This window comes from Megalops cyprinoides, chromosome 2 (assembly GCF_013368585.1).
Source record: "Megalops cyprinoides isolate fMegCyp1 chromosome 2, fMegCyp1.pri, whole genome shotgun sequence".
In the NCBI taxonomy this organism is placed as follows: domain Eukaryota; kingdom Metazoa; phylum Chordata; class Actinopteri; order Elopiformes; family Megalopidae; genus Megalops; species Megalops cyprinoides.
This window is the reverse complement of record NC_050584.1, coordinates 44061244-44089113: the sequence shown is the minus strand read 5'-3', so window position 1 is coordinate 44089113 and position 27870 is coordinate 44061244. Positions and strand designations below refer to the sequence as shown.

At 43.8% G+C, this 27870-nt stretch overlaps 1 protein-coding gene across 1 annotated transcript; it reads left to right on the top strand.

Moving 5' to 3' along the window:
- Positions 1-300: 300 nt before the first annotated feature.
- On the top strand, positions 301-27380 carry zgc:172302 (phospholipid-transporting ATPase ABCA1). The gene is made up of 49 exons (XM_036555231.1): positions 301-378; positions 2601-2709; positions 3044-3137; positions 3379-3520; positions 3658-3785; positions 4515-4636; positions 4748-4942; positions 6282-6374; positions 6788-7025; positions 7321-7460; positions 7784-7900; positions 8052-8249; positions 8437-8642; positions 8940-9116; positions 9459-9681; positions 9985-10206; positions 10448-10652; positions 10737-10850; positions 10960-11131; positions 11301-11432; positions 11692-11831; positions 11996-12133; positions 12393-12616; positions 13334-13391; positions 13494-13696; positions 14552-14666; positions 15115-15260; positions 15403-15527; positions 15676-15768; positions 16144-16336; positions 16643-16737; positions 16924-16956; positions 17302-17407; positions 18091-18165; positions 18263-18432; positions 18545-18722; positions 18982-19097; positions 20401-20545; positions 21580-21703; positions 21940-22069; positions 22179-22302; positions 22445-22507; positions 22759-22865; positions 23142-23283; positions 23825-23959; positions 24050-24153; positions 24289-24381; positions 25421-25664; positions 26224-27380. Exons 2-49 carry the CDS (start codon positions 2644-2646, stop codon positions 26509-26511), a joined length of 6891 nt encoding a protein of 2296 aa, XP_036411124.1. The 5' UTR covers positions 301-378; positions 2601-2643; the 3' UTR covers positions 26512-27380.
- Positions 27381-27870: the final 490 nt, after the last annotated feature.

Sequence of the window (27870 nt, the reverse complement as noted above, 5' to 3'; positions counted from 1 at the left end):
AAATCACTTGGAAAGCTAAATTTGTCAGCTTTAGTTTTTTTTTTTTTTTTTTTTTGCTTGGTTGCATGTAAAGTTTCGTGGATTATTTCGGCCTCCGTGTGTACAGTAATTCCCGGCCACCTGTCACGGGGTCAATCTTCTTTGTTAGTATACCAGAATAAACCGGGAACTAGCCAATCAGGTTTGAAACCGGTATTTCTGAACCGTGCCCCGTTCTCTCTTGGCCAATCAGCGTCTGCAAGCGGACCAGGAACATGGGAGACATTCTTATCGAATGGAAACAGTGTGCTACGAATGGGGCTTAATTTCAGTAGGGGACACATAGGACCTCTTGGGAAACTGAAACGTCGAGGAGACACATTCCAACACACTTTACAGGTGAACATTGTGTAGCTACATCGAGTTTGTATAAAAGGACGCTGTCCTTTTTTCTGATTCGTAGCATTGCCGGTTTAGTTTCTTGTTAGCGCTTGATAACAAATAGATTGACGCATCATCGTTGTCTCACCTTTACATGCTTGCTTCCTCATGAAACGGGAAAACCATTCGGCTAAATGTTCTTAAATTGTATGCATTTAATTCGACTGCGTATTTTGTCGATAAGGCCAATAGAGTGTTTTTTGGTAAGAGCGTTTTGGCCAGCTTTATTGATCTGTACTGAGTTTACTGAATGGAGAATCTAAGTGGAATATCGGAGTCCTGCCCTGTGACGTAAGGACATCATTTGTTGTCTTGCTTGCCGTGTTATCATAGTTGGTCATTAAATGTTTCTGCAAGTAATTGTTGAACAGACTCAGCCTATATTTTGCGTTTAGAAACTTAAGATAAATTGTGCTTAGCACTGAAACAATATGGTAGTATTTGATGTAATAACACAGTAAACAAACACTCCTTGTTATACTTAACTTAGGATCTCCCTGTCCTTATGTACTGTAAGTGAAATATTAAAGATAATGATAATGAATTGTGCATTGCGTGCCACAGAATATTTGGTCTAAATTGCCTTGACATGAGTACCAGGTGATTGACAAGATTGTTAGCGTCTTCCACAATCTCTCTTCAGTTAATTAAATTACATTAAAAAGTATGAATTGACAATGCCTCTATGACCACCCAGCCTGGGCTTCTCAGGTGATATGCTCTGTGGAAAAATAAAGGGCTACACTTGGAGCATAATACTGGCATACTTCATATGATTCTTAGGAGGATGCCCTGCTGATTTCATTGAGGAAAAACATTGAATTCAGTGTTAATAATGTGAATAGAGTAGTTTACATGGGGGCAGCTACAGGTACAGTCACATGTTGCCGTATTGCAAAGTTGGTGTTGCACTTCTAAGCTATTTTTCATAATATTTTACAAGGAACACTGCCAAAAATCTTCTCTGGTTTCCTGTTTGTTCTTTCTGTTTTACCTTATCTGGCCTAATCTATTTCTTGCATAAAATTCTCACTTCTTGATTGAGGTTTTCAGTGGTAACTCAAGACAACCAGCTAGAGCTATCCAGGACTGGTGAACATGTGAAACGTACTGTCTCTATTACATTACTGTCATTCAGAAGACACTCTTGTCCAGTGTGATTTACACAGTGCATCTAATAAAGAGGAATAAGAAGTTGTATAAACAGGACACCACTAACCACGTAAGAACAAGCATAAGTGCCAAACATAGTTCTGAGATCGCAAGTGGACGCCTAGATCAACATGTAAGCGCAACACAGTATACATGACATAACATGTGTTAGCATTCTAAATATAATGCTAACACATACCTTGAAGTAAAGTTCTAGATACATAATTATTAAAAAGTGTTTGTCTCTGCTGACAGTTTCTTGTGCATTCCTTAATTTTGATTAATGTTAGCTGTCACACAGAAGATCTGTAACACTTGGGCAACTGTGGCCATGTAATTCAATTCCACATACAATGACCCTGCCAGTTAGTTGAAAAGTAAGCTGCTAGCAATATCACAGATAAACCCACTGAATTACTTTAAAGGAAATGGTGTATAACACAAACTAGATCAAATATGATAGTCCATTTCCCTGTTTGCATGGGAAAATATACACAGCTGAGTAAAGATTAATCTTGATATCTAAAAGTCCTGTAAACCAATTAGGATAACAAGGATTGTAGGATCAGAAGACTGTGGGTAGTCCTGAGGAGATCAACACTCCTCTGCTCCTAGAATATCCTCTTCCTCATTTGTGTGATTGACATATTCCATGTTTTTTTTTTTGCAATAAAAAGAGTTGTGTTTTGAGGGAATCGGGTCTGAAGCCTTTCTTTTGACATGCTCATAATGAATAACACATTCTAACACTGTGCAGGAGCTGTTCATTTGTGTCAGCGAGAGATTTCAGCGGAAGATGGTTTTGGATCACTTGGTCTCTGAATACCCCTGACTACAACCCTGAGTTTACATTTCTGTTGTGAAATGTCAGGGTAGTTAACAGCTTTATCTTGTTTCAATTAATTGTCTTTGGCCTTGAGAAAGAAAAAGGCACTATCCCTATATGGAGGCTGGTGAGGTCAGAGGTTGACTTTTATTTCAGGAGTAATTCTTATCCATGTCTTGACTCCCCCATGTTCTTGTTGCAGTCTCAGTGCTGCGCCATGGCCTGGTAGCTCCCTGCAGCAGACCATGGGCATCAGGACGCAGCTGTTGCTTCTGCTCTGGAAGAACATCACATATCGCAGGAGGAGTAAGGTGGGCAGTCGGAATCCTCCCTTCCCATAGGCAGCTAAACAGATGTGTTTATCATGAGTGTAACTGTATAACATTCATCTGTGATGTACAATTAATCTACACCATCAGGAATAACACCAATATAAGATGCATATACTTAAATATTTATTGTGACAATATCCTAATGGTTGTTTGTAGCACACAAAAAAGGCATGACAATCATAAAACACATGGCTTCATGCTATGTTGATGCAGCTACATGTCTGCACAAACTTGTGAATTTTTTGTGACTTTTTTGTATGCACGCTGCTTGGTGTGTTCTGTAGTATGATGTTGTGCTGTTGTCTCACTCCAGATCCAACTGGTTATCGAGCTGCTCTGGCCTCTGTTCCTGTTCGTCATTCTCATCTCTGTACGCCACTCCCACCCTCCATACAAGCAGAGTCAATGTGAGTGCCTCTTGTGTATGCGTTGTACCCTGACAGTTGAGGCCTCCTTAGCCTTACAAAATGATTTACTTCTCCCTTCCCCTGCTTGGTTGAAATGCCAAGCAGATTGAGTAAGCTGATTAATGATGTGAAAGCTTTCCAGGATGCTATGCACTGTTTCTCCAATCTGTTATTTTCTTGACCTTCGTTAAACCAGGACTTTGCTGAAATGCTTCTTCACTGATGCTGTTGTGCGTTTCAGGTCACTTCCCCAACAAGGCCCTTCCCTCAGCAGGAGCCCTGCCCTGGATTCAGGGGATCATATGCAATGTCAACAACCCCTGCTTTCACCAGCCCACCCCGGGGGAGAACCCAGGGCAGGTGGACAACTTTGACAACTCCATGTGAGTATACTGTACTCCAGCAAAGGAAAACACAATTAAATGTGCTTGTAAATGTGTGTTTCACAGAGCCGGATTTCTTGAAATAATTTTTGTTGACATTAGTGCAAAATTCCTGACCATAATCCTACCCCTTGCAGCCTCTCTCGACTCTTTGTAGACGCCAGGACCGTCCTCTCGTACAGCAGCAACCAGACAATTTATTCAGGATTTCAAGACCTCCTCACGGCTGCGCGGAACTTTGGAGAGAGGCCAAATGTCTGGCCAAGTAATCATCTATTGTTTTTCTTCATTTAGACATTACTAATCTATGGGAAAGGAGTAAGGCAACACTAGAGAGACACATGAATTGTTGACATTGGTTGAAAATCCAGTTTTGATGACCAGTTCATGCTATGTAACTACTCAGAGGCTTGCTGGCCTTCCTTATGGGAAAGTGTTGTTGTGGTTGAACATTAGTCCCCCAGAGTTTGTCAAAGGGCCATGTGAGCTTCTGTAATCCTCTTAGAGTACTGCCACGGTGAGGAGCAGATTGTGTGGAAGCTTGGGAACCCTCCCTGTTCTTGCTGCTGTTTGTTGTGTGGATCAAAGGTTGACATGATTCCTGCTGAAAGACCCTGATGAGGACTATCTTGTAGCTTCATGGCGTTGCCTCAGTGCACAAACAACTTCCTGTAATATGCACTGAAGGTGCTGAGTGTATCTATCACCTACAAAAAGTGTATACTCCAAGGAGAGATCATCAAAATTGAAGTCAGTGAGAAAAGTATAGACAAGGGAAAGTAGGTCTTTGTATCACTGTTGACTATTTCACAGCAGATATCCAGTAGCCCAGTTCAGACAGTGGTTCATATTCTCTCAGTAACAGCACAGTTGTGGTTCAGTATGAAAAAATACATCCATAAAAAGTTGCCATAATGTTATGGACTTGTGTGAACCTATGAAGCCGATGGCCTAGGTAGAGGCTTCTAAGGGTCTGATTGTGATTGCATGACAGATATGCCAGTTGGAGAGTATCTTCGAGCCAATGAGACCTTCTCCAGCTTCCTCCTGGTCAATGGCAGATTGCCTCCCTCTGCTCTGGATCAGCTGATGAGGGCTAGACTCAACTTCCAGGTGGTAAGCCACCTCTCAACCTGCATCACTTTTTGTAATACCACGAAAGGAGGATGCTTGAAAGAGTGGAAATGCTGTGCACATCAGTACTTGTCACAACCTGTGTGTCTGCAGGTGTCTTTGGCTGGGGCTGGGCTGCGTCTGAAGGAGATTGTATGCAATGCCACCATGTTGGGTCAGTACCTGACAGTGGACAGTGAGGACTCGCTGCCGGAGCTGCAGGGTCATTTGTGTGCCATCCCTGCAGACACACTACAGGCAGCGGAGCAGCTGTTCCTCTCACAGTTGGACTACAGCAAGATCTTCACAGTCAGTGTCCTGCTACAACTATCCACATATGTCAACTTTACTATCTGTGGCTGAAACTCTTTCAGATCTTTCAAAAGTAGTCTCAGCTGGGTCTGGATATCAGGTCACAACGTTCACATTGTATAGCAGCACAGAAATGTACTGCCAGTCAATAACTCCTCAGTATTGGCAATATCCCTTTCCCCTATCCCATATCCCATGTTTCATCATGTCTTTCTCCTCACCTGAAGGAAGATACAGTGTATAGTAGTTACCCAACAAGACTTTCCTCTACAGTGTTGTAGTGTATATATCAACTGTTTGAGGGCCGTCTTACTCTCGGTGCACAGACAAACAAACTACAGACAAAAGCCTCAATTTGTTCAGCACAATGAACTCTGCTGAAACCTGTCTCGGCAGCAGACCAGTTAAGCCCTGCTATCTTCGCAGAATGGGAAGGAAACAAAAATCCTTCCTGTCTGATGTGAAACAGAATGAAGTTGTTTTGTCATTCTCATGATGCAAGGGTGATTGAAAGAGAGGGCCTCTCATCAACATTCTCTGTTCGCTGAAGTCGTCTCTCCCAGACAACAGCACAAAATGCAGTCAAATAGATTAAATCATGTAGACTGTGGAAGAGGCTTCGTTAAAAATATTTTTGAGATATTTGACCCCTGGTGAGGGTTCATTTACAGCTTCTGGCAATAGACTGTGGTGTTTTTTGTAAGGACTATGAAGGATGTTGCAAGCTTCTTCTAAAGTATGCAATCGATTCAGTCAAACAAATCCAAGCAAACATTTAAATCATTTTAAATTGTATGCAGTATGAATATCAGCCATTTGCTTTCTGCAAAACAGATAGCAGTATCTCACATCGCATGTACATGTAGATCCTGTCTGTAACATTCTGAACTGTAAATATATGTAACACTGTTGTCAATATAATAGAAAATACTATACTTTATCACTAATGAGTAGTGTAAAATCCATAAAACATAACATATTTTTGTTTCACACATTTTGGTCACACAACATGATTGTTCCATATTCGTGCTGCATACAATACAATTGTTTTCGCAGGTTTAAAGATTTAATAGTCTGTGGGTTTAATCCACACTTAAGAGGAAGTTTGCAACGTATTACAACCAAAATGATGGTGTCATTGTATTTTAAACTCATCCAAAAAAAAGTAACAGTAAGTTACTAAAAATACAGTCCCTCATCAGGGATCAGCAAAAGGAGGAATTTTGGGAGACAGCCCACCGTCACACAGATCAAAAGCAGAGAAATCCTGTCTTGAGAGTCTCGATTGTTATTGTCAGTAGCATCATGTCCTCACAGAGCTCTCTCCTGTCCTCAGAGGCAGAGACTGCTGTCCAATGCCGCTGAGCTGCGAGTCCTCAGCAAGGCAGCCAGCTCCGTTTCACAGGAAGTGGCCCTACTCATGGATGAGGTGAGCCAGCACGCCCTCTTTCATAATTCAGAGGTAATCACGGTGCTCTCTTTGTCTGGGCAAACCCCCTGTGGGGTCAACCAGAGGTGTCAGAGGAACACGAGCTGCTGGGATGAACGTGCTCACGTGTGGGTGCTTAATTGTTTGACTTGCTGACTCGCTGTGTGTGAGCAACCTTCTCTAAAGCTGTGCGTTCCTGGCAGATGGTGTTTCCTACCGGATTGTTCTGTATCAGGTTTCACTGTGCATGTGAGAGATCCCAGTGTAAAGTAGCCTGCACTTTGTATGACTGAAGCTGTGTAAAACTATTCCTATAGAATACTATAAGATACTATACATACTATAGTATAGCTCATATTAGCTTGAAATAGTTCATGGAATAGCTCATTGGTCTGCATCTGTTTGTGCCTCAGCTGTCCTCGCTGTCCAGCTTCTCCGAGTTGAACACACAGCTGCAGCTGCTCTCCCCAGAAAACAGAACAGCCCTGCCTCGCGAAAGCTTCAGAGCCTTCTCCCGAATCGTGTGTGGACACCCAGAGGGTGGTGGCGAGCGGATCCCCTCTCTCAACTGGTATGAGGACAATGACATTAAGTCTTTCCTTGGCAAGAACGGCACAGAGGAAACGAACATGGAGCGTGATAACACCACAAGTGAGCATGACTAACCATCCTGTATTTCACGGGCCATGAACACTGCAACATAAAGAGATGCTTATAACAAACAGATTAACCAATGTTCCAGTTACCACAACATAATTCTTAACAGTCAGGACTACTGTAATATGATTTGATACCCAGAACAATTTGGTTTGAGTTCATTTGATTTGTGACCTCTGAGATATTTAGATGATTTTTTTTCTTATCAAACAATAATACATTATGTTGAAGCTATGAGATGACAAGGCACCTGTTTGCATGACACTGATGGCTAATTTATTTTTCCCAGCTCCATACTGCAAAAGCCTCATTCAGAGCCTGGAGTCTAATCCACTGTCTCGTATTGTATGGCGTGGGATCAAACCGCTGTTTGTTGGGAAACTGCTGTATACACCAGACACTCCAGTGACACGCAGCATCATGAGAGAGGTCTGTCACACATGGACCTCTTCTTCTTTCTTCCCCATCCTCCCTTCCTTCCTCTCTCTTCCCATTTATCCCCTCTCTCTTCTCACTCCCTCTCTTTTCTGTCTCTCTCTCATTGATTTTGAAAAAAATGCAGCTTGATTATGGTCATATCTCATCAGTAAACATTTCTCTTGAATGAAAATGAAAATTCATATCAAATGTTACCATTTATTTCTCTCACCCCCCCCCCCCCAAAAAAAAAAAACTGTGTTTATTGAGCAGTAATGTGTTGCCATTATTGTGCGCAGGTTTAATCACATATGGGTAACACATCTGTCTCGTAGGTGAACAGGACATTCCATGACTTGAATATACTACAAGACCTTCAAGGGGCATGGGAGGAAGTAGGACCCCAAATCAAGTCATTCATGGAGAGCAGCATTGAAATTCGACTGCTGCAGGTAGGACCACTTTCGAGAACTGATTACCACAGCTGTCTTCCTGATTGACTGGTCGACAGTATTTCATGCATCCTCTGGTTACGGCTTAGTTATCCCCAGAGACTGAGGATTGACTTTATTGCTTGACAATGCTCTCTGGCTTGGATGACAGGATCTACTGAGGCGGCCTGAAGTGGCCGTGCTTGTAAACCTCCGTTTGGAAAACACATCCTGGACAGCCTCCCGGATCGCCAACTTCCTGTCCACTCCCTCGCCAGACGCTCCCCGTAAAGATGGGGCACCGTACACGTGGCAGGACGTGTACCGGGAAGTGAACAACACCATAAACACCCTCTCTCAAGTCACCCAGGTACCCCTGCCCTACTGAAGCACGCTTTCCCATTGAAACATAAGACCTCATGGATGTCAGTTGTTTGTCTGGCCTGTAAAGCTGTGTTCTGTTTTTCCATTGCTGACGTGAGTTCACTGATCCTGCTCTGTAGGTTACTGCTAGTCCTACATTCATCCCCCTCTTTTTTTCCCCTCTCTACTCATAGTGCTTCTCTCTGAACAAGCTGGAGGGGGCTGCCTCTGAGGGAGAGCTGGTTGAAAGGGCGCTGGAGCTGCTGGAGGATCGTCAGTTCTGGGCTGGTATAGTGTTCCTCCTACCAGATCCCTCTTCAGCCAAACTGCCCCCTCACGTCTCTTACAAGATCCGCATGGACATCGACGACGTCACCCGCACCAATAAGATCAAGGACAGGTAAGAAGTGATAAAAGCACTGATGGCACTGATGAAAGACAGTGTGGGTACATGAGGGCCATTGTGACCTGGCTGAATCTTATTGTTTTGCCCTGGTTGGTTAAGCGTGCTGATGAGTGTCAGCTTTTATTATTTCTATGTGATGATCCTAATAATGATAGGAGTATCATTATTTATTATCCTACAGCAATGCAGTTATGCAGATTTTAGCATCTGTCATATCACTCAGTTACAAGATGGAGTTGCCAGTGATGTAAAGGATGCCTCATGCATAAGTTGTTCAATTGGCCTTGTCAGATTCTGGGATCCAGGTCCAGCAGCAGACCCCTTCAACGACATGCGCTATGTGTGGGGAGGTTTTGTGTACGTGCAGGACCTGGTGGAGCATGCCCTCTCCCGCGTGCTCACCGGCAAGGAGCAGCACATCGGGACCTACCTGCAGCAGATGCCTTACCCCTGCTACGTGGATGATGTGTGAGTGTTTTTCCAGAGCTCAACAGTGTTTATGTTACATTACCAGCATGTAGTAGATGCTCTTATGCAGAATGGCTTACATAGAGTACAGTTTTTACATGTCATCCATTTATACAGCTGGATAATTAATGAGGCAGGTCTGGGTTAAGCGCCTTGCCTAACTAAGTGCCCCAGTGGGGAATTGAACCAGGATACTTTTGGTTAGAAGCTCTGCTCCTTACCCTATACTACACGGCCACCCCACATGTTTACCTTTGTCACCCCCTCCCCACTTTACAGTTTCCTCTCACACTGTCACTTCTCCCCATTGCTCCTTCCCCCCCGCGTACTTCCTGTCTCCAGCTTCCTGCGCGTGCTGAACCGCTCACTGCCCCTCTTCATGACGCTGGCCTGGATCTACTCCGTGGCCATGATCATTAAGGGCGTGGTCTACGAGAAGGAGGCGCGGCTGAAGGAGACCATGCGCATCATGGGGCTGGGCACCGGCATGCTGTGGGTCAGCTGGTTCATCAGCAGCTTTGTCCCCTTCCTGATCAGCGCCGGCCTCCTCATCGCCTTACTCAAGGCAAGCAGCTCACCCATTTTATTCTCAGAGCAGACTGGCAGCATAGCACATCCTCTTGTGATGTCTCTGCTGTCTCTTTCTGTATCTAGCTATCGCTTGTTGTTGTTGTTTCTGCATGCTTTTATGAATGATTTAAATGGGTACCTACTTCAGACAAACATTAATATTTAAAAATGGTTAAAAGCTTATTGACCCTGCACACATTCTCATTGTTAGTCTTGGTATTTGAATGTGTGGAAATATTTATATGAATAGGGTGAATTTTGCACAGGTGTCTTTCAGTGTTTTTGTTATTTCTCTCAGTGGGGAGACATCCTTCCCTACAGCGATCCTTCTGTGGTCTTCTTCTTCCTGGCTGCCTTCGCCACGGCCACCATCATGCAGTGCTTCCTCATCAGCACCTTCTTTTCACGCGCCAACCTGGCAGCAGCCTGCGGAGGCCTCATCTACTTCTCCCTCTACCTGCCCTATGTGCTCTGTGTGGCCTGGAGGGATCACCTCACTTTCGGCCTGCGGATCTTTGCAGTGAGTTCTGCTTTCCCTCTTCCTCCCTTACTCACCCTGACATTCGTATCATTCTGTAATGTCTGGTAATTGTAATATTCCAGTAAAAGTTTGCTCCCTAGTTGCCCCTCATGGATTGTCTAAATTGTCCAAATTACATTTGAATAAAAAATGATGCATTGGGATTGCTTCTGGTGAAAACACGTTCCAAGGCCTGCTTCTTTATCTTGTTTGCAAATGAAGTGTGTATATTTCCCTGCAGAGCCTGCTATCTCCAGTGGCTTTTGGTTTCGGTTGCGAATATTTCTCCCTGTACGAGGAGCAAGGGGTGGGCATCCAGTGGTTTAACCTGGTTTCCAGCCCTATGGAGGGAGACTCCTACAATTTCAGGACCTCTATCATCCTCTTGTATGTGGATGCTCTGATCTACGGAGTGGCCACATGGTACATAGAGGCGGTTTTCCCAGGTAAGCAGACTTATAATATTCCTGTGAGGTGCACTACTTCATCATACAGATACAGACTCACAAACTTTTTTCCCTGTGTTTCAGGAGAGTTTGGGATTCCCAGACCCTGGTATTTCATCTTCCAGTTGAATTACTGGGGTGGGGTTCCACTAGAGGTGGGCTTACCAATCCCTCCGGCTCCTGCCGAGGACTCAGAGGGTGAGAATGGTTTTGTGTCTGAGTAACAGAAGTGGCTTTGGTTTCAGTCCAGTCATATGTGTTGTGATTCCCTTGGTTTGACAGCCCCCCTTCTCTCCCTCTGTGGCAGTGTGTGTTGAGGAGGAGCCCTCTCACCTTCCCCTGGGGGTAGCCATCCGGAGCCTGGTCAAAATTTACAAGCAAGGTGCCAAGCTGGCTGTTAATCACCTCAGCCTCAAGTTCTTTGAAGGCCAAATAACCTCCTTCCTGGGGCACAACGGTGCTGGCAAGACTACCACAATGTGAGGACTGTGTCTTTACAAGCAGATAAAAAAATTGAGCTGAAATGGAATTATTATAATTATTATGTCTTTCATTTAAAGAGCATTATGCTTGGTCTTGTAACCATATCTCTTAGACAATGTTTATGTCAATGGAATTAATATCAAGCTGATTCTTTCTCTCTGATAGGTCGATACTGACAGGTCTGTTTCCCCCCACTTCTGGTACAATATACGTCAAGGGTATGGACATCCGCACTGACATGGACGACATACGCAGGAGCCTGGGTGTATGTCCACAGCATAATGTGCTCTTTGACATGTAAGAGCCCAGACTTAGTGTCCTATCTCTGCATAGATATTGTGCTGCTATTGTGACCCTCGGATGTACGGCTCACTATACTGGAGAAATAAACTGCACCCTCTGTGCTGAGCTGTAGATAAACCTGGAATCTGTCACTGCTGATTTTTTACAAACTTAGCAGTGTTGTAACTCGTGTTCACTACTGTAAAGCCTGCATGATGATAGTATCAAGGTTCTGTGCTGTGAACATGTGACACTTCCTCCTGGTTCTGGTCAGACTCACAGTGGAGGAGCATGTGTGGTTCTATGGCCGTCTGAAAGGCCTGTCCAACTCTGAGGTGAAGGAGGAGATGGACCAGCTGCTGGAAGATGTGGGGCTGCTACACAAACGCCACGAGCAGACCAGGAACCTCTCTGGTACTTCCTACCCATCTGCTACTAACTGATTTGCTATCTGTGACAGGGTGCGATCTGCCAAAATCATCTGATTGCCTCTAGTGCTGTAGCTAACAATTCCTGTGTTATTGCAGCCCACACACATTCATGTAAATTCTGTCTGCTCTGACTCTGTCCTCTCTCAGGGGGGATGCAAAGGAAGCTGTCTGTGGCGATTGCCTTTGTGGGCGGGTCCAAGGTGGTGGTTCTGGACGAGCCCACAGCTGGAGTGGACCCGTACTCCCGCCGTGGCATCTGGGACCTGCTGCTCAAATACCGCAAAGGTCAGGGCATCGCTGGGGCAAGAGGATGGCACGGTAGTGCAGTATGCCCCCATAAGGGAGAGGTCCACAAATACTCTCGAATGCTCTGTTTAATACCAGGTATAAGAATATAATGTTATAGTTGTGCAGGTTTCAGTTCCTTGCTTTGTGAGACATACAATGCATTGGGGGGGTCTATTACTTATGAATTCTGGCCTGTGTTTTCTGGATAAGTGCTTCACACTCTGCTTCACTCTGCATTGCACACTTCCTTCCTTAGATCGTACCATCATCCTGTCTACCCACTATATGGATGAGGCGGATCTCCTAGGTGATCGGATCGCCATCATCTCCCAGGGAAAGCTGTGTTGCTGTGGCTCTCCGCTGTTCCTGAAGGCCCGTTTGGGAACTGGTTACTACCTCACCGCAGTGAAGAGGGATGCAGAGGGTGGACCCTCCCACAGTGCCAGCGCTGGCAAGGTTTCCCTCCCTGCCAACACAAAGGTAGCCCACAGTAACCTGCTCTCTTTGACTGCTCACTCTTTAGTAATAATGCTTCATCTCATCTTACCAGAAAGTACTGGGCTATTTCAGATGCTTCACTGAAGTTAGACCCTGGAGCAGAAGTCTTCCCTGGATGAGTACAGGGTCTTTCGGTCAGGCCAAATCTCAGCAGCATATTCTGCCTTATGCCTTATGAATTCAGTATTTGTATTATAGTTTAAATTAAACAGTTTTGGACATCACGTGTGTATATTTTCAAAAATTAACATCTGACATGTTATTTAACCTATTCCACAGACAGATCATTTTTATTACGTCATTTCATGTATGCGTCATCTGTACATTTTGTGAATCGTGGAATTTCACATATGTCTAAACCTGTATCTCCTCTGATGGCAAGAATTGCTGTAAATTTATGTGTCCCAATAAAACTACATCTCTGTTTTGACTGGTACATGTCTTGTACTCCTTGAAATACCATTGTCATGCTACATAGTCTATAGTTAGCCATACATACATTTTACACAGTTCAGTAAATGAATCAAATCCTACATTTTTGAAGGACTTTTACTTCATCTGATACCACCTGAACTGCCTGCAGCGTTATCCGTGATACGTCTGCTGTTTACAAAATTCTCATGTTCATTTCCAGATGAAAATGAGTGTCAGGATCTCATATTTATCCCGGAGTAAATTTGTACCCCCTTTGTGTTTCAGGATAGCGACTCCTCCAAGAGTGACGACACGGGGCTGGGCAGTGAGTGCAGTGGTTCGGGTGAGTGTCTGTCCGAGGGTGGGAGGATTGTGGGTCGGTTTCAGTCGTAGGGCAGTCTTCCCCTCTGTACTCACCCCCTCTCCCTCCCTCCCCTGACTCCAGACGTGGCTGCTCTGCTAGCGTTGGCGCGGCGCCACATATCAGAGGCGCGGCTGGTGGAGGATGTGGGCAGGGAGGCAGTGATCAACTTCCCGCACTCTGCTGCCGAGGACGGCAGTCTGGCCTGCTTCCTGGCTGAGCTGGACAAGAGGCTGGGTGAGCTGGGCATCACCAGCTATGGCCTCTCTGACACCACGCTGGAGGAGGTGAGGAGCTTTCACACGTATTTCAAAAGCTGCGTTCAGACACTTTAACTGCCTTTAGCTCCTGGATTAAAACCCACAGCTGCTCCTGCTGTCTGTTCTGTTCATTTCTGTGTGTCGTTTGCTGAAGGACTGAGGATGCCATCCATCAAAGGCACTACCTCATTTTGTCTGGGGTACATGGAAGTCAGAAGAGTTGATTGAGTTCAAAGCATTCGAAGAGCTCAAAGATTAGCACAGTAGTGACAGATGTAACTGTGGACGTTACATACTGTGCAGTTTATATTCATGTGGTTATTGGACTAATTGGATTAATTATGTTTTGAACCATGCCATAAGGTCTAGATAAGCATGTACATTGTTTTGCTAAGTGATTATATGGAACATATAGCTTTGTGCTTGGAGAATATTGAATAACTCTCAGACGTTGGTCAGGATCAAGCTTTATTTCCTGAAATCATGGAGAGAAGTACAAAGTACTGTAGTTGTCTAACTCAGAGCGGAGACAAAGTCATATATATATCCCATAATAAAAGAAATACTGGGGTAAAACAGGATACATCTGTTAATTACATCCTGGCAAGAGCACTAAAATAAGCTACATAATATCACAAAAATGAACTAAACAATATCACATAAGCTGGACAATAAGGTGTGCCTGCAACATCAGTGGTGTCATCTTTAAGAACATGTTTGATTAATATGTAGATTGTTGAAAAGAGTAAGGAGAAGTCATATTAGTCACGTATGCCTACAAAACAGGAAGGTCACCTCTATGAGAGAAAAATAATCATATTAATGCAGCAAATTTCTTCCACAGAGACGCATGTGTTTATTGACCTCTGCACACCTATTTAGATCTTTCTGAAAGTGGCTGAGGAGACAGGAGTGGATGCTGACCCTGATGAGGCACAGAATAAATCCTCTGGGCCACCTGGTCAGCAGGGAGACCCAGCTGAGGAGCCAGAGACAGGTAGCCTCATACTGAGCCCCCCTCTCCCACCCTCCCATTCACTCTCTCGCTGCCATTCATGCTGACCTAACACAGGCCCCGTTTGTGGAGACTGGTTATCCCCCCTTGTTTGTTTTTGACTTTCCCCTTTATCTCTCTGCACTGCTGCCAGGAGGGAAACGACTGCGAAAGCAAGGTACTTCTTACAGTGAAAATAGTCACAGTCACAGCATACATAAAACTGCCATTTATTTAGCTGTCAATAATTGTCACCATGTTACTAATGAGCCTGCACAGACCTGAGTTACCATTACATTCTAATTATTCAGACTGGACCCTTCACAGACTCAAGTTAGCACTGCTCTGAAACCTCCATTGTAGACAGCCTGGATAGCTGCAGGAGTTACTCGGCACCCTTAGGCGGGTAGTGCCCTGAGTTAAACACTGCTACCCCATGTCTTGCACACAGAGCCCCAGGAGACGGATCTTCTGAGTGGGGACGGGAGAGGTGGTGTGCCCCTTACTGGGTGGGGCCTTCCCCTGCAGCAGCTGCGGGCCCTCTTCATTAAGCGGTGGTTATATGCACGCCGCAGTCGAAGGGGCTTCTTTGCTCAGGTATGGCCAGTAATGGGTTTTTTTTTTCATGCCAGTTGGCAGGATGTTTGAGCAAAAGTGGAAGAATATAGAGTACAAAAGAGAGTGTACAGAATGAAGTGTAGAGGTTCTCTAGTAATTAGTGTGGTGTCCTGTCCTCTAGATCGTCCTGCCGGCTGTTTTTGTTTTGATCGCCCTCCTCTTCAGTTTGATTGTGCCTCCCTTTGGGAAGTATCCTGCTCTTGAGCTTCAGCCTTGGATGTATGGAGAGCAGTACACGTTTTTCAGGTAAAGGTCTTCTCTCCGACACACATGTTCCTGCTTCACTGTTCCCATTCAGCTCCCCATCTAGCTCACCTCTCTGCCACATCTCCATTCATTAGCCTCTCTCTGTCATGTCATTGGCCATTTGTTACCGAATTCCTCTTCTTTCCAGCAATGACGCCCCTGAGAACGCAGCAATGAAAAATTTACTGGATGCTCTGTTGGAACCACCTGGTTTTGGGACCAAGTGCATGGAAACTAGCGAGTAAGGCATTCCCTCCAGTGTCTCCTGTCTTTGGAAATTACACTGCAAAAGCAATTAACCTGTGTTCCCCATACGGAGCACGATCTGCTTTCATTCCTCTCCCGTATACATCACACGATAGGTTTACCAGTCGTGCTGACATTATCGAAGCTCATGACAGTATTCCTGATGCCCGCTCTGGTTATAACAGATTGCATAATTACACTGCAGTTGCATAGCACATGCTCTTGTCCAGTGCGACCAAATTCTCATATCTATTGCAGCCTTATATTTTTTTGCACGTTACTCGTCTCTGTCTCCTGTCATCAATCCTGTGCTGTGCAGCAGGGTGTCGTCCGCTTTGCCTGTGTCTCTCAGCCTGCCGTGTCTCCACAGGAAGCCGCCATGCGTGCAGGAGGAGGAGGCTGTGTTCCAGAGGCCTCATGTGTCTTTCACCACATGGCAGCTCCTTAGCAAAGGCAACTGGAGTACAGAGCAGCCCTCACCCGAGTGCCAGTGCAGCTCCGAGGATGTCCGCAGAATGCTACCCGACTGCCCAGAGGGAGCAGGGGGCATTCCCCCTCCTCAGGTCAGAAAGCGTCATCACACATCCACCGTCACCACCTCTCCTATCATTTAGTCTGCAGGGCCTGTATTTCAGACCCACGTTTGATGTGCTTTTCACCACACCTAGTACAGAATGCTAAAGTAACAGAATATGAATGGGTTTTTGGGCTTGATATGTCACAGGTGATGAAAATGCCTTTTTAAACAGATTTGTTTCTGCCATTGAATACTAATAAGGCTGTGCTCTCCATCTGATGTACTTATTGTTTTTGATGTTGAATACACCCTTGATCAGACACTTTCTTGCATCTGTCATTGTGCTCTACAGATCAAGAGGCTGACTGGAGACATTCTACAAAACTTGACTGGTCGCAATCTCTCAGACTACCTGGTCAAGACATACCCCCAGATTGTGCGCAAGAGGTCAGAACTTAGGGTGCATTTAAGCTACTTCTCGACTGCTCATGTTAACATGACCAGATTGGAGTTATTGATGAAGCCATGTTTTTATTTCTGCTGAGATTTTAGGTCTTGATCTCTATGATTGAGTGGATGTTTTTTTTACTGTCTCTTCTTTTTATCACATTGTTCTCTCTATTCCTATCCCAGCCTGCGGACCAAGAAGTGGGTTAATGAGTTCCGGTAAGCCATTAGAGAGCACCATTACATTACATTACATTATTGGTATTTATCAGACACTCCAATCCAGAGCAATTTACATAGGTTACAATTTTTACATGATATCCATTTATACAGCTGGATATTTACTGAGGCAATTCTGGGTTAAGTACCTTACTGAAGGGTACAATGGTAGTGCCTGAGCAGGGAATCGAATCAGCAGCCTTTCCGTTATGAGCCCTGCTCCTTACTACTATGATACACTACCACCACCATCTAATAAGGCTGAGAACATTAGATCACTTGTTAAGGCTCTTATCAAGTGGTGGGAAAGGTCACATTCATCATGTAGCTATATTTCTCTTGCAGATACGGTGGCTTCTCTGTAGGTGGCAGCAGCTCTCAGCCTGTACCTGAAATCCATCGCCTGGAGGAAACTGTCCTGTCAATAAGGACCAGATACAGAGTGCAACAGGTAGGGGCTTGAGGACTTGTGCTATATCCTGTCAAATTGCTTGAATCTTTTCCTCCCTCTGTCAGGCCTCGGGCAAGGACTCAGTCGCAGACCACAGGTGTGTCGGTTTCCAGGCAGATTTAATGAAATCGCAGGCAAGATCGTTAAACGGTTAACAAGCAGGGTCAAAACCAGAGAGGCAGTCCGAGGGTAAATCCAGGTACAGGAAAACCCAAACAGGCAGGGTCGAACACCGGGCAGGCAGAGATATTGGGCGAACAGGGCAGAGCGGCAGGCAGCAATCAGGTCGGAAACAGGCAGGTCGAAAACGGGAAACAGCACACAGAAAAGAAAATGGCGGGGACGAAACAAGCGGAATCACACTGCTACGATCTAGCAACAGGACAGGGACACGCAGGGAAGATATAGGGCAGGGCTGACAAGGGGATGGAAAGCAGGTGTGCAGGCAGGTGAAGGCGATGAGGCAATCAGGCGGGTGGAGAACTGGGCGGGGAGTGGGGCAGGGCTAGAACACAAGGAAAACAAAAGCACAAGGACAGGCGGGGAAAAACAAAAACACCACAGCTAGGGGGCGGGAGCACTGACACCCTCCCTCATTGTCTCTCACTCATATTTACTCTGCTCCACGATTGCTGATGTAATCTCTGATGCCCCAGTGCTGAATCACTCTCTCACTCTCACAGAACAGCTCACTGGACTCGCTTCTGCATAGGTTACCTGGGTTTCTTGGTGGACTGAACAGGCAAAACAATGTTAAGGTAAGAGACAGAGGTGGAAACCATCATCCTTGAAATATAAGCCAGAGACAGAGAGGTGTAAGGTACAGTTATGACTAACCAGTGGCTCTCCTGTCAGGTTTGGTTCAACAACAAGGGCTGGCATGCTGTGACATCATTCATCAATGTCATGAACAATGGGCTCCTCCGTGCTAGCCTACCTCCAGGACCAGAGCGAAGGAAACATGGCATAACTGCCTACAACCACCCACTCAACCTCACAAAGGAGCAGCTTAGTGAGATGGCAATGTGAGGTCTTTCCCTGTGCTTTGTTCCTCCAAACATTTTCGTTCACGGGCAGATTGTCACTGCCTTGGCTATACATGGTAACCTCTCCCTTTCCTTCCCTTCCACTGCCCAGGATGACTACCTCTGTGGATGTTTTGGTGTCTATCTGTGTGATATTCGCCATGTCCTTCGTCCCAGCCAGCTTTGTTCTCTTCCTCATTGAGGAGAGGGTCAGCAAGGCCAAGCACCTGCAGTTTGTGAGTGGCGTCAAGCCGCTCCTCTATTGGCTGGCTAACTTCACTTGGGACATGGTCAGTTGCTCTAACGGTTTCTTCTCAGTTCATCTTTCTAATCAATAAAGCTCACAAATAATCCTTCCAGAGGCCTGTTTTGTATTGGTATAAAAAATATATGATAACCCTCTCACTTATAACACATACAGAAAAACAGTAATTGATCAGATTGTTCAGTGTGTGCACATATTTCTCTTTTAGATGTAAATAAAATATTTAACAGTAATGTGGTGCTTTGATAAACCTCAGTCCTTTCCTTATTTTGTCTTGGTCACAGCTGAACTACACAGTGCCCGCTACCATGGTGGTCTTCATCTTCATTGGCTTCCAGCAGCAGGCATATGTGTCTGAAACTAACTTGCCTGCTCTGGTTCTTTTGCTGATGCTTTATGGGTAAGAGCTGAAGGAATTTGTTGACAATGTCTTTATTACCAGTAATCATTTATATATGTTTGTTCTATTTTGTAAACAGACCGGCCAGATTTAAATCACATTACATTACATTCATTTAGCAGATGCTCTTGTCCAGGGTGACTTCCACCACAACAGAACAGAGGTGTATCCATCCAAGTTAAATGAGCAACAGTGTTAGACAGGTTGTGATGGATGAAATTTTCATCTACGAACCGTTTCTCTGGGATAGCAGTGCAGTGCACCTTCGATCTGATACATACTGGATGCAATTCTTCTGTCAAAAAGTTACAGATTATTATCAGTTGTGTGAAACAGTTTAGCTGTAGATGGTGCATTTACAGTAAAATCCTTTTTTTTTTTTATCAATGAACACTGACCATCAAGAGATCTTGCCATGTTCATCTGATTCCTTTATAATGCAGAGTGACTTCATTTCATGCTTCACAATATTTGAAATAGCTATATATTTCAAGCACAATATTTCACATATTTTATATTTTGATGTTTCAACATATTGTTCTAATTACTCTTAAAAACTTGTTTTTACATGTATTCTCACTTGGGCCAGGTGGCTGTCCATTATGTTCTGTGACGTATACCACTAGTTGTGACAAAAGCATGACTGCATAATTGCCTGATTTCCATAACAGTTGTAGTAAATTGGTAATTTCCTGCTATGAGTAACAGACTCAGGGAATTGGTCAGTAAATTCACTTTGACTACAACAGCAGTGTACCTGCATATATTTGTTTTGCCTCTTTACCAACAGTACATTGACCCCCCAGCTTGTGCTTATGGGCACAAGTCTAATGCTTAAGACTTTGTTTAATTCAGAATCATGGATACATACAAGATAAACTGATGCATACATCAGTAATTATTGCATGTTTTTAGAGTTGCATATCTTCACCAAGTGCCATAGTGAGGATCATAGACTTTATCAGTCACAACTATATGCAGGTATTTACAGTATATGTCTTATAGGAGCAGGAGCAGGGCTCGTAACCAAATGGTTTCTGGTTCAATTGGTTCGATTCCCCACTGGGGCACTGCTGTTGTACCCTTGGGCAAGGTACTTAATACAAAATTGCCTCAGTAAATATTCAGCTGTTGCTCTGGTTAAGAGCATTTGCTAAATGACAATAAAGCAATGTAATAATGTATATTACAGTAAGCCTTATTTGAGAATCAGGGGTATACATTATTGGCTGCACAGTGGCAGCTGGAGCCCCCTTACTGACCAGTTGTTTTCCCTCTCTTCGTAACCCTCTGTATGTGGCAGCTGGTCCATCACGCCGCTCATGTACCCAGCCTCCTTCCTGTTCAGTGTCCCCAGCACTGCGTATGTAGTCCTCACATCTGTGAATCTCTTCATCGGTATCAATGGCAGCATAGCCACTTTCGTCCTGGAGCTCTTCACAGATCAGGTATTTAAAGCTGGTAACACAGCTGGAATATCAGTCCTGTTATTCATAGACACAGGGTCTATGAATTAGCAGTGCTAAGGAGGGCTAAGCAGTACTTAGGAGGGTCTAGCTACAGGAAAGTTGAACGCGTTTCTTTTAAGCATATTTCCACCTGAAGTCCTAACCTGTGAAACACTGGAATGGACTGTTATTTGCTGTGCAAATGATGTAGGTGATCCACGCTTACCCACACACGACCAAGTCAGTGCACAGTTTCCTTTTCAATTTTGCATTTACAGGACTCGTCTTTGAGTGTTCAGAGAGACCTTACATAGGAAGCAGAACAAGCATTTGCACAAGCAGATGAAAATAGCTTGTGTCAGATGTAATATCTTAGATGTGATATGTGTGTTAAAATACTAATATATATCAGAATAGCTGTAATACTTTATCTTTTCCAACCCAACATTCTGATACTACAACACATAAGATAAGAATTAAATGCTGAATGCACACATCATAGATAGCTAGGTAGCTGATTTAGTGTGCATGATTTTTGCTTTATTAGTGGAGATCTAATTGCATACTATATCAAAATATGCAATACTCTATTGGTGCTGTTTAGCATTTGTGGAACACTCCTTCATTATTGCCATCTTAAAGGTGCAAAAACAACACTTTCCTTTTGTGTAATAGTCAAAGTGAGCAAGCAGAATAACTGATAAGAGAGATAATTATTGCAATAAATGACTTGCTGTTTTGAACAGTGTGTGTATCCCTTTTTTGCTACAGTTTTAAAAGGACTTTACAAATTAATGACATTCAGAGAGACTACATTGTGGTCATTGAGTTTAATTGCTTGCCCCTCTTACATTTCAATTCATGTTTTTTTCTGTGCATATATGTATTTCTATATGTCTGAACTTCAAATAGTAAAATAACATATAATACAAGAATTAATTATTGTCTCCTAAGGTGCCTGTGAATAGAAGTACTTTACTTTACTTTACCATTTGCAGGTACATTGTAACTTCTCTTCTCTTTTCTATTTACAGCACCTGAATGATGTCAATAAAATCCTGAAGAAAGTCTTTTTGATCTTTCCACATTTCTGTCTGGGTCGTGGGCTCATTGATATGGCTAAGAATCAGGCCATGGCAGATGCTTTCCAGCGCCTGGGTAGGTTATACTTGTACACATGCATAAGACAGCAGACACACACATGGAAGTCTGAAGGGTGGACATGAGCCTATTGCGGACACTTCTTTACCTTGGTTTTGCAGTCTGCACTCTCTGCTTATGAATACCTTTCTGTTCTTTGGAAGTGTTACATGGGTAGTTGTAGTTATAGTTACACTATTGGTCTAAGCCTGCGGTGGGAATGGATTATCTAATTGGTCTCTCTGTGTCCACAGGCACCAAGCAGACCTTGGACCCACTCTCCTGGGATTTTGTAGGGAAGAACCTGTTTGCCATGGCTGTGGAGGGCGTGGTCTTCTTCCTCTTCACCTTGCTGCTGCAGTATAACTTTTTCATTAGTTTAAGGTAGAGTGACGATAACTGCAAACCCCTTCTGAAACACCTAACATATGTCCACCTTGTCTCTCAGTTTCACTCAAGTGAAGCCGCTGTGTTCATGACGGTATTTTTTCAGGTCGTGGTCTGAGCCTGTACTGCCCCCATTGGGCCCAGAGGACCAGGATGTATCAAAGGAAAGAGACAGGGTGAATAGTGGCAGAGCACATGGTGATATACTGACAGTGAAGGAATTGAGTAAGGTAAGAGAAAGAAACTGGGAGGAGGGAAGGGAGCCCGTATCAGATTATGGTTGACCAGTGCCCTACTCTGGCAGCTCTCTTTTTTGTGTGATTAATCTTAGTCAAAATAATCCTGACAACTCTCATGCCCCTGACTGTGCAGGTGTACAAGGCAGGCAGGAAACCTGCAGTGGACCGTCTCTGCCTGGGAATTCCTCGTGGGGAGGTGAGGAGACTGAAAGTGATGTTTCCTCTGCTGTGCTTAGCCCCTTTGGTCATGCTCTTGGGTACACAGTAGTACATGTGGATGCATCTCATAGTGTGGGGATATAGTCCGCAAAGATGGTGACAGAATTGTCCACGCAACTTAAGCCATATCGCTACCTCATCTGCTCCTTAAATATAGACATGGTATCGAGTAGAATCTTTCAAATTGTCAATGAAGTGGGATGTGACTTTCAAACCCTTTTCTGCCAGTGTTTTGGGCTGCTTGGGGTCAATGGTGCTGGAAAGACCTCCACTTTCCGCATGCTCACAGGAGACACCTCCATCACCTATGGAGAGGCTTTCCTCGGTGGCCACAGGTAACCTCGTCCCCTTGATTTCAATTGGGTTTGGCTTCAGTCATTGCTGTCTTGTTGCAGTCAGATTAGGTTTAGCCCATTGTATTTAAAGTATAACCATACAAACTAATTCTAAAGAATTCTAAAGAAAAACTTAAACATTTTAGAGCAATTATTTTGAGAATGACCTCCTAACCTTGTACATGTGCACTAGCTGAATAAAGCTGAAATGAATGTAGAAACCATCATCTCCATTGTAGTGACTTTGTAATTGCTCTCCTGTGCCGTGAATACTAGTGTGTTGACTGAAATGGAGAGAGTCCACCAGCTCATGGGCTACTGCCCGCAGTTCGATGCCATCAGTGATCTCCTGACAGGCAGGGAGCACTTGGAGTTCTACGCCCGATTGAGAGGGGTCCAGGAGGAGGCCGTGGCAAAGGTACCAGAGCCATTACACTCTCGCCCTAGCTCTGCAAAGCTTACTTACTCTGCCACAGGGCGGCAGTGTAGCATAGTGGTTAAGGAGCAGGACTCATAACCAAAAGGTTGCCAGTTCAATCCTCGCTGGGACACTGCTGCTGTACCCTTGTGCAAGGTATTTAACTCACAGTTGCCTCTGTAAATATCCAGGTGTATAAATGGATAACATTGAGAACCGTAACCTATGTAAGTCGCTCTGGGTAAGAACATCTGCTAAGTAATGTAATATAAAGCTTCTACTCAGCTATAGGATGCAGTGTAATAACTTTAGGGACCAGTGCTTATACATTAAGAACTGTGTTCCTGTCATTGATTACGAAAGGGTTAATCAGCGTGTAATTATGTTGATAATCTGCCATTCTATTTTAATGCCCTGAGAGTTGCTATATTGGGAAGCTTGTTTGGTGCTTACCAGAATCCATTTGTGTAACAGAGGTCAGGGGGTCGAGTGTCTGCTAGTAGGATGAAAAAATACATTCCATGCTCTTTGACTTTCCTAGGTAGCACAGTGGGGAGTGAAAAAGCTTGGGCTGACCCAATACGCTGAGCGTGAAGCCGGTGGTTACAGCGGTGGCAACAAGCGCAAACTTTCTACTGCCATTTCTCTCATCGGGGCCCCACCTGTCATATTCCTGGTAAGTTTCCGCTTCAGAGCATTGGACTATGACAACCTTGTATGGTGGTGACTACAGCCATTCTCTGTGTTGTTTTCTCTGTCTCACCAGGATGAGCCCACCACAGGGATGGACCCCAAAGCCAAACGTTTCCTTTGGAATTGTATCCTCAGTGTCATCAAGGAAGGACGAGCTGTTATTCTTACATCTCACAGGTAGGGGGCACTTGTGCCCTAGCGTATTACGCTGTCATACACATTATTCATTCTTACAGTATTAAGAAGATGTATTTAGAATTGAAATAAAGTGCATGTGCCTAATGACGTGATTTTCTGTGTGTACTTTCAAAGCATGGAAGAATGTGAAGCTCTGTGTACCCGAATGGCCATCATGGTGAATGGGAGGTTCCAATGCTTGGGTTCTGTGCAGCACCTTAAGAACAGGTACTGTCTTGTGTGGATGTTGGAGGTACATAGGGCAATTAGAGAAAGTATCACAGTATTAACACATGGTTTTTCAGACACTGTGTCTAACAAATGAATGTGGTAAAAGATACTCCTTAAATTATGAATCCTAATATAAGAAATTTTCACACAGAACAAATGTTTAATTGACTTGAAGGCAGGGAAGGAGTGCTACAGTATTCTGACTTGTTTTGCAAGACAATGTCTGCACACGTGATTCCTTTTGGATTCAAGACATATCATATTCTCCTACCCTTAAAAACACATGTTGCAGTGTCTGTATTTAGACCATGATAAAGGCTCTCAGGATAAGACACATCAGTGTTGTGCTCATAGTTCGTCCTAATATAGCCATGCTAAGGCATTTTACATCAGTCACACAGTTTGCCTCTGTCATGTTCAATTCTAGATAGCTAAAAAATGACAAAACGAGGATGTTCTTTTTACAAATTTTACAAATGACATGCAGTCAAACTTTTTCATCTCCAGACAATTTAAAATCCTCAACAGTTTAAATGAACTCAGGAAAGACTTGAAAGACTGTAGACTTCATAGACTAACTAAAGGTAACTGTATTGTAGCATTTCCTCCTAGTCAGTTTACTATCTGCATCATTTTATAATACCGTTTTACTGTAGTACTGTAGTACTGTAGTGATAGTATGATTTACCTGTATTATCTCAACTTAAGAGTATATAATCCAAATGTGTACTTTGAAAATAATAGAGAACTTTTTAAACCATTTTTTTTAGAAATTTTCAACATGTGCACTGTATGTATTTATTTTTTCACCAGCCCTGACTTTTCATAAATGGAGAAATGTCTGTATTTATATGGATGCAAAGTCTTCTTCTTTTGCCTTGTTTATGTACAATGCAAGTGTCTCCCTCATACCCTGATCATCCTACTTAATCATGATGCAGGGTACATCCTTTTTCCTAATATACAGAATTAAGTATCTAAACCCCTCCAATCTTTGGTTTCTGAAAGTCTCTCTTTGATTCCTTTCTCTGCCCAGATTTGGAGATGGCTACACTATCATCTTGCGACTGTCAGAACCATCTGAGGAGCCCTGCCCTGTGGACTCCTATATCAAGACCTCCTTCCCCGGCATTGAGCTGAAGGAGCGCCACCACAATGTGCTGCAGTACCAGCTCCCATCCCACACCTGCTCTCTGGCCCGTGTCTTTGACATCCTGTGCAACAGCAGTGAAGAGTTAGGCATCGCAGACTACTCCGTATCACAGACCACACTGGATCAGGTAGGGGGGTTGATGGACTTGCTCGCTGTCAGTAGATGCGCATCCTTGTTTCTGTAAGAAAGACTTCACCTGTACTAAAGTGTGACTCCCTCAAGAGCTTGCATTTCCAGTTGCCTCAGGTGTTGTGATTTCAGAGATACTGTAACCTCCAGTGTATCACCACACCCAGCTACAGGAAGCCCATTTCATCCCATCTGGAGACAGATCAAATTTGTTGCATTCATATTTACTATAAATCCAGAATTTATGGATGTTATATCTGTTTTTTACTTCCTGCAAGCTAGATAACTAGAGCTACTGATTAATTTCACAAATATGTTATTATTTGCATGCTTAAAAACCACATACCATTGTTGTCTTCCCTTAGCAGTTTCCGTATTGAGATGTTTAAAATCGAATATATAGCTAGCTAGTGATTGCTATGTAAATAACTTGACTGTCAGTAGCATGTATTAGCAATACTTTCTTTCTTCTAACATGCAAAGTTGAGTGTCTTGAATCAACTGTGGAGAAGGACCAACTCTTGCCAAACTGAGACAAGCAATTTGATCTCCTACAGGTGTTTGTAAACTTTGCCAAGGACCAGAGTGATGACGATCAGCTCAGGGAGGTGAGTGTAAATGGAGCAATGGAGTCAGCTCAACCGAGTAGACCGCCTGAGGTCAGACCCAAAGAAGGTGAACCAAACTGGATGATGCAGGGCTGCATTGGTATGTCAAAGCAGCAGCATCAGAAGCTCAGAAAGTCTGTTGCCAGTGGAGTGCAGTGCACGGGAGAGACCTCTGGAAGCAAAGATCCTCTGACCTTGTTCTTAGTGGACAACAGCACACAGGAGAGCAAGGTGTGATCTGGATAGGACACAGACCTGACTGAGGTGTGGCACGCTGGAACAGAATGGCATGAAAGACTGCAGGGTACTCTCGCTGTCTCTTGGTGAGAAAAACCTGCTACCAGCTGGCTCTGCTGATGATGACTGAGTTTGGTGCCTTGATCATTCTCCAGCACAGCTGGACTCTTCCTGATCCTGCAAAACCTACACACCTATCATTTACTATCCAGGCACTTTTTCCAGGTGTGTTGCAAGCTATTTTTATATGCTTTATGAATTTTCAAGTTTAGTTATTTCAGTGCAGCTCTCCAGTATGATCCCCATGAATTATAGATGAATGTCAGACATTACACAAATGAATACAGGATACCTATATTTCTCTGGGTACACTGTTCCTGGCTGCTTGGTATGCCTGGTCAGCATTTGTGTGATGCATATAGCACTTTGAATGGGAAATACTGGTAATGGTCAAATGGTATATTCCTGTAAAACAGTCATCCCTAAAGAAATAATTTAGGTACAAAACTGGACCAGTTGTTTATTTGGATACTTGGGTTTATCTGTTGCACAGAGAATATGGATCTGTTGCTGTGTCATTTAATGTCTGCACAGATCCACTGTGTTATTTATTGACATTCATGGCATTGTTTTTGTTCCGTTCAAAAACTAGTTACAGCACTGTTACACAGCTAGTTAAAAAACACAGGAAAGGCATATAGTCCTGAGGTACAAGACTCCAAACAATGCCTTCATTAGGTCAACTGTTACTTATATTTGTTATAACTGTTATATATTTATTATTGTGTGTAATAATTTGTGTTCTATTTAAGCAATCTGTTGCATATTCTTATTACTTGAGAAGACACCTGTGAATCAAAAGCAGATGCATCCACTCCATCAAACCAGTACATCAGATTGGTACTGTTCAGCATTTTGATAATTATCACAAAGACGTAAGCATGTTCATAATATTCGTATCACATAGAATGTATGAAACTGATATGTACTTGAAAATGAATGTATTTGTCTATTTGTGTAAATACAAATGTATACATGTAGACATGAATTTGAGAACAGATATGTAAATAAACTATATAATAAAGTTTATTTACGGTATAAACATTTTTGTGTTCACTGGTCACAGCCTCAATCAGGATACCCCTAGTAGGACAGCAGTGGTTTTCATTTGTAACTATGCAATTGCAGATGTGTTATCTTATTAGCGTTGTGCATCTTGATCAGGTTTCACTCGGGAGACAAGAGGGAGGTTCCTCTTGTACAGGTTGAGGGTTACAGGCTGCTTAGCCTTGTCTGGGGGTAGAGGTAGGCCTTGAAAACCGTACCCGTTCATCACAGGTCTCATCCTCTGGCGTCTGA

Bases quoted from the DNA above. Each gene is read 5' to 3' on its own strand.
- zgc:172302 (XM_036555231.1), top strand. From the start codon at position 2,644: ATGGGCATCAGGACGCAGCTGTTGCTTCTGCTCTGGAAGAACATCACA. The intron at 22,866-23,141 runs GTAACCTCGTCC...CGTGAATACTAG, and splicing joins GCTTTCCTCGGTGGCCACAG to TGTGTTGACTGAAATGGAGA. The intron at 23,960-24,049 runs GTAAGTTTCCGC...CTGTCTCACCAG, and splicing joins CCCCACCTGTCATATTCCTG to GATGAGCCCACCACAGGGAT.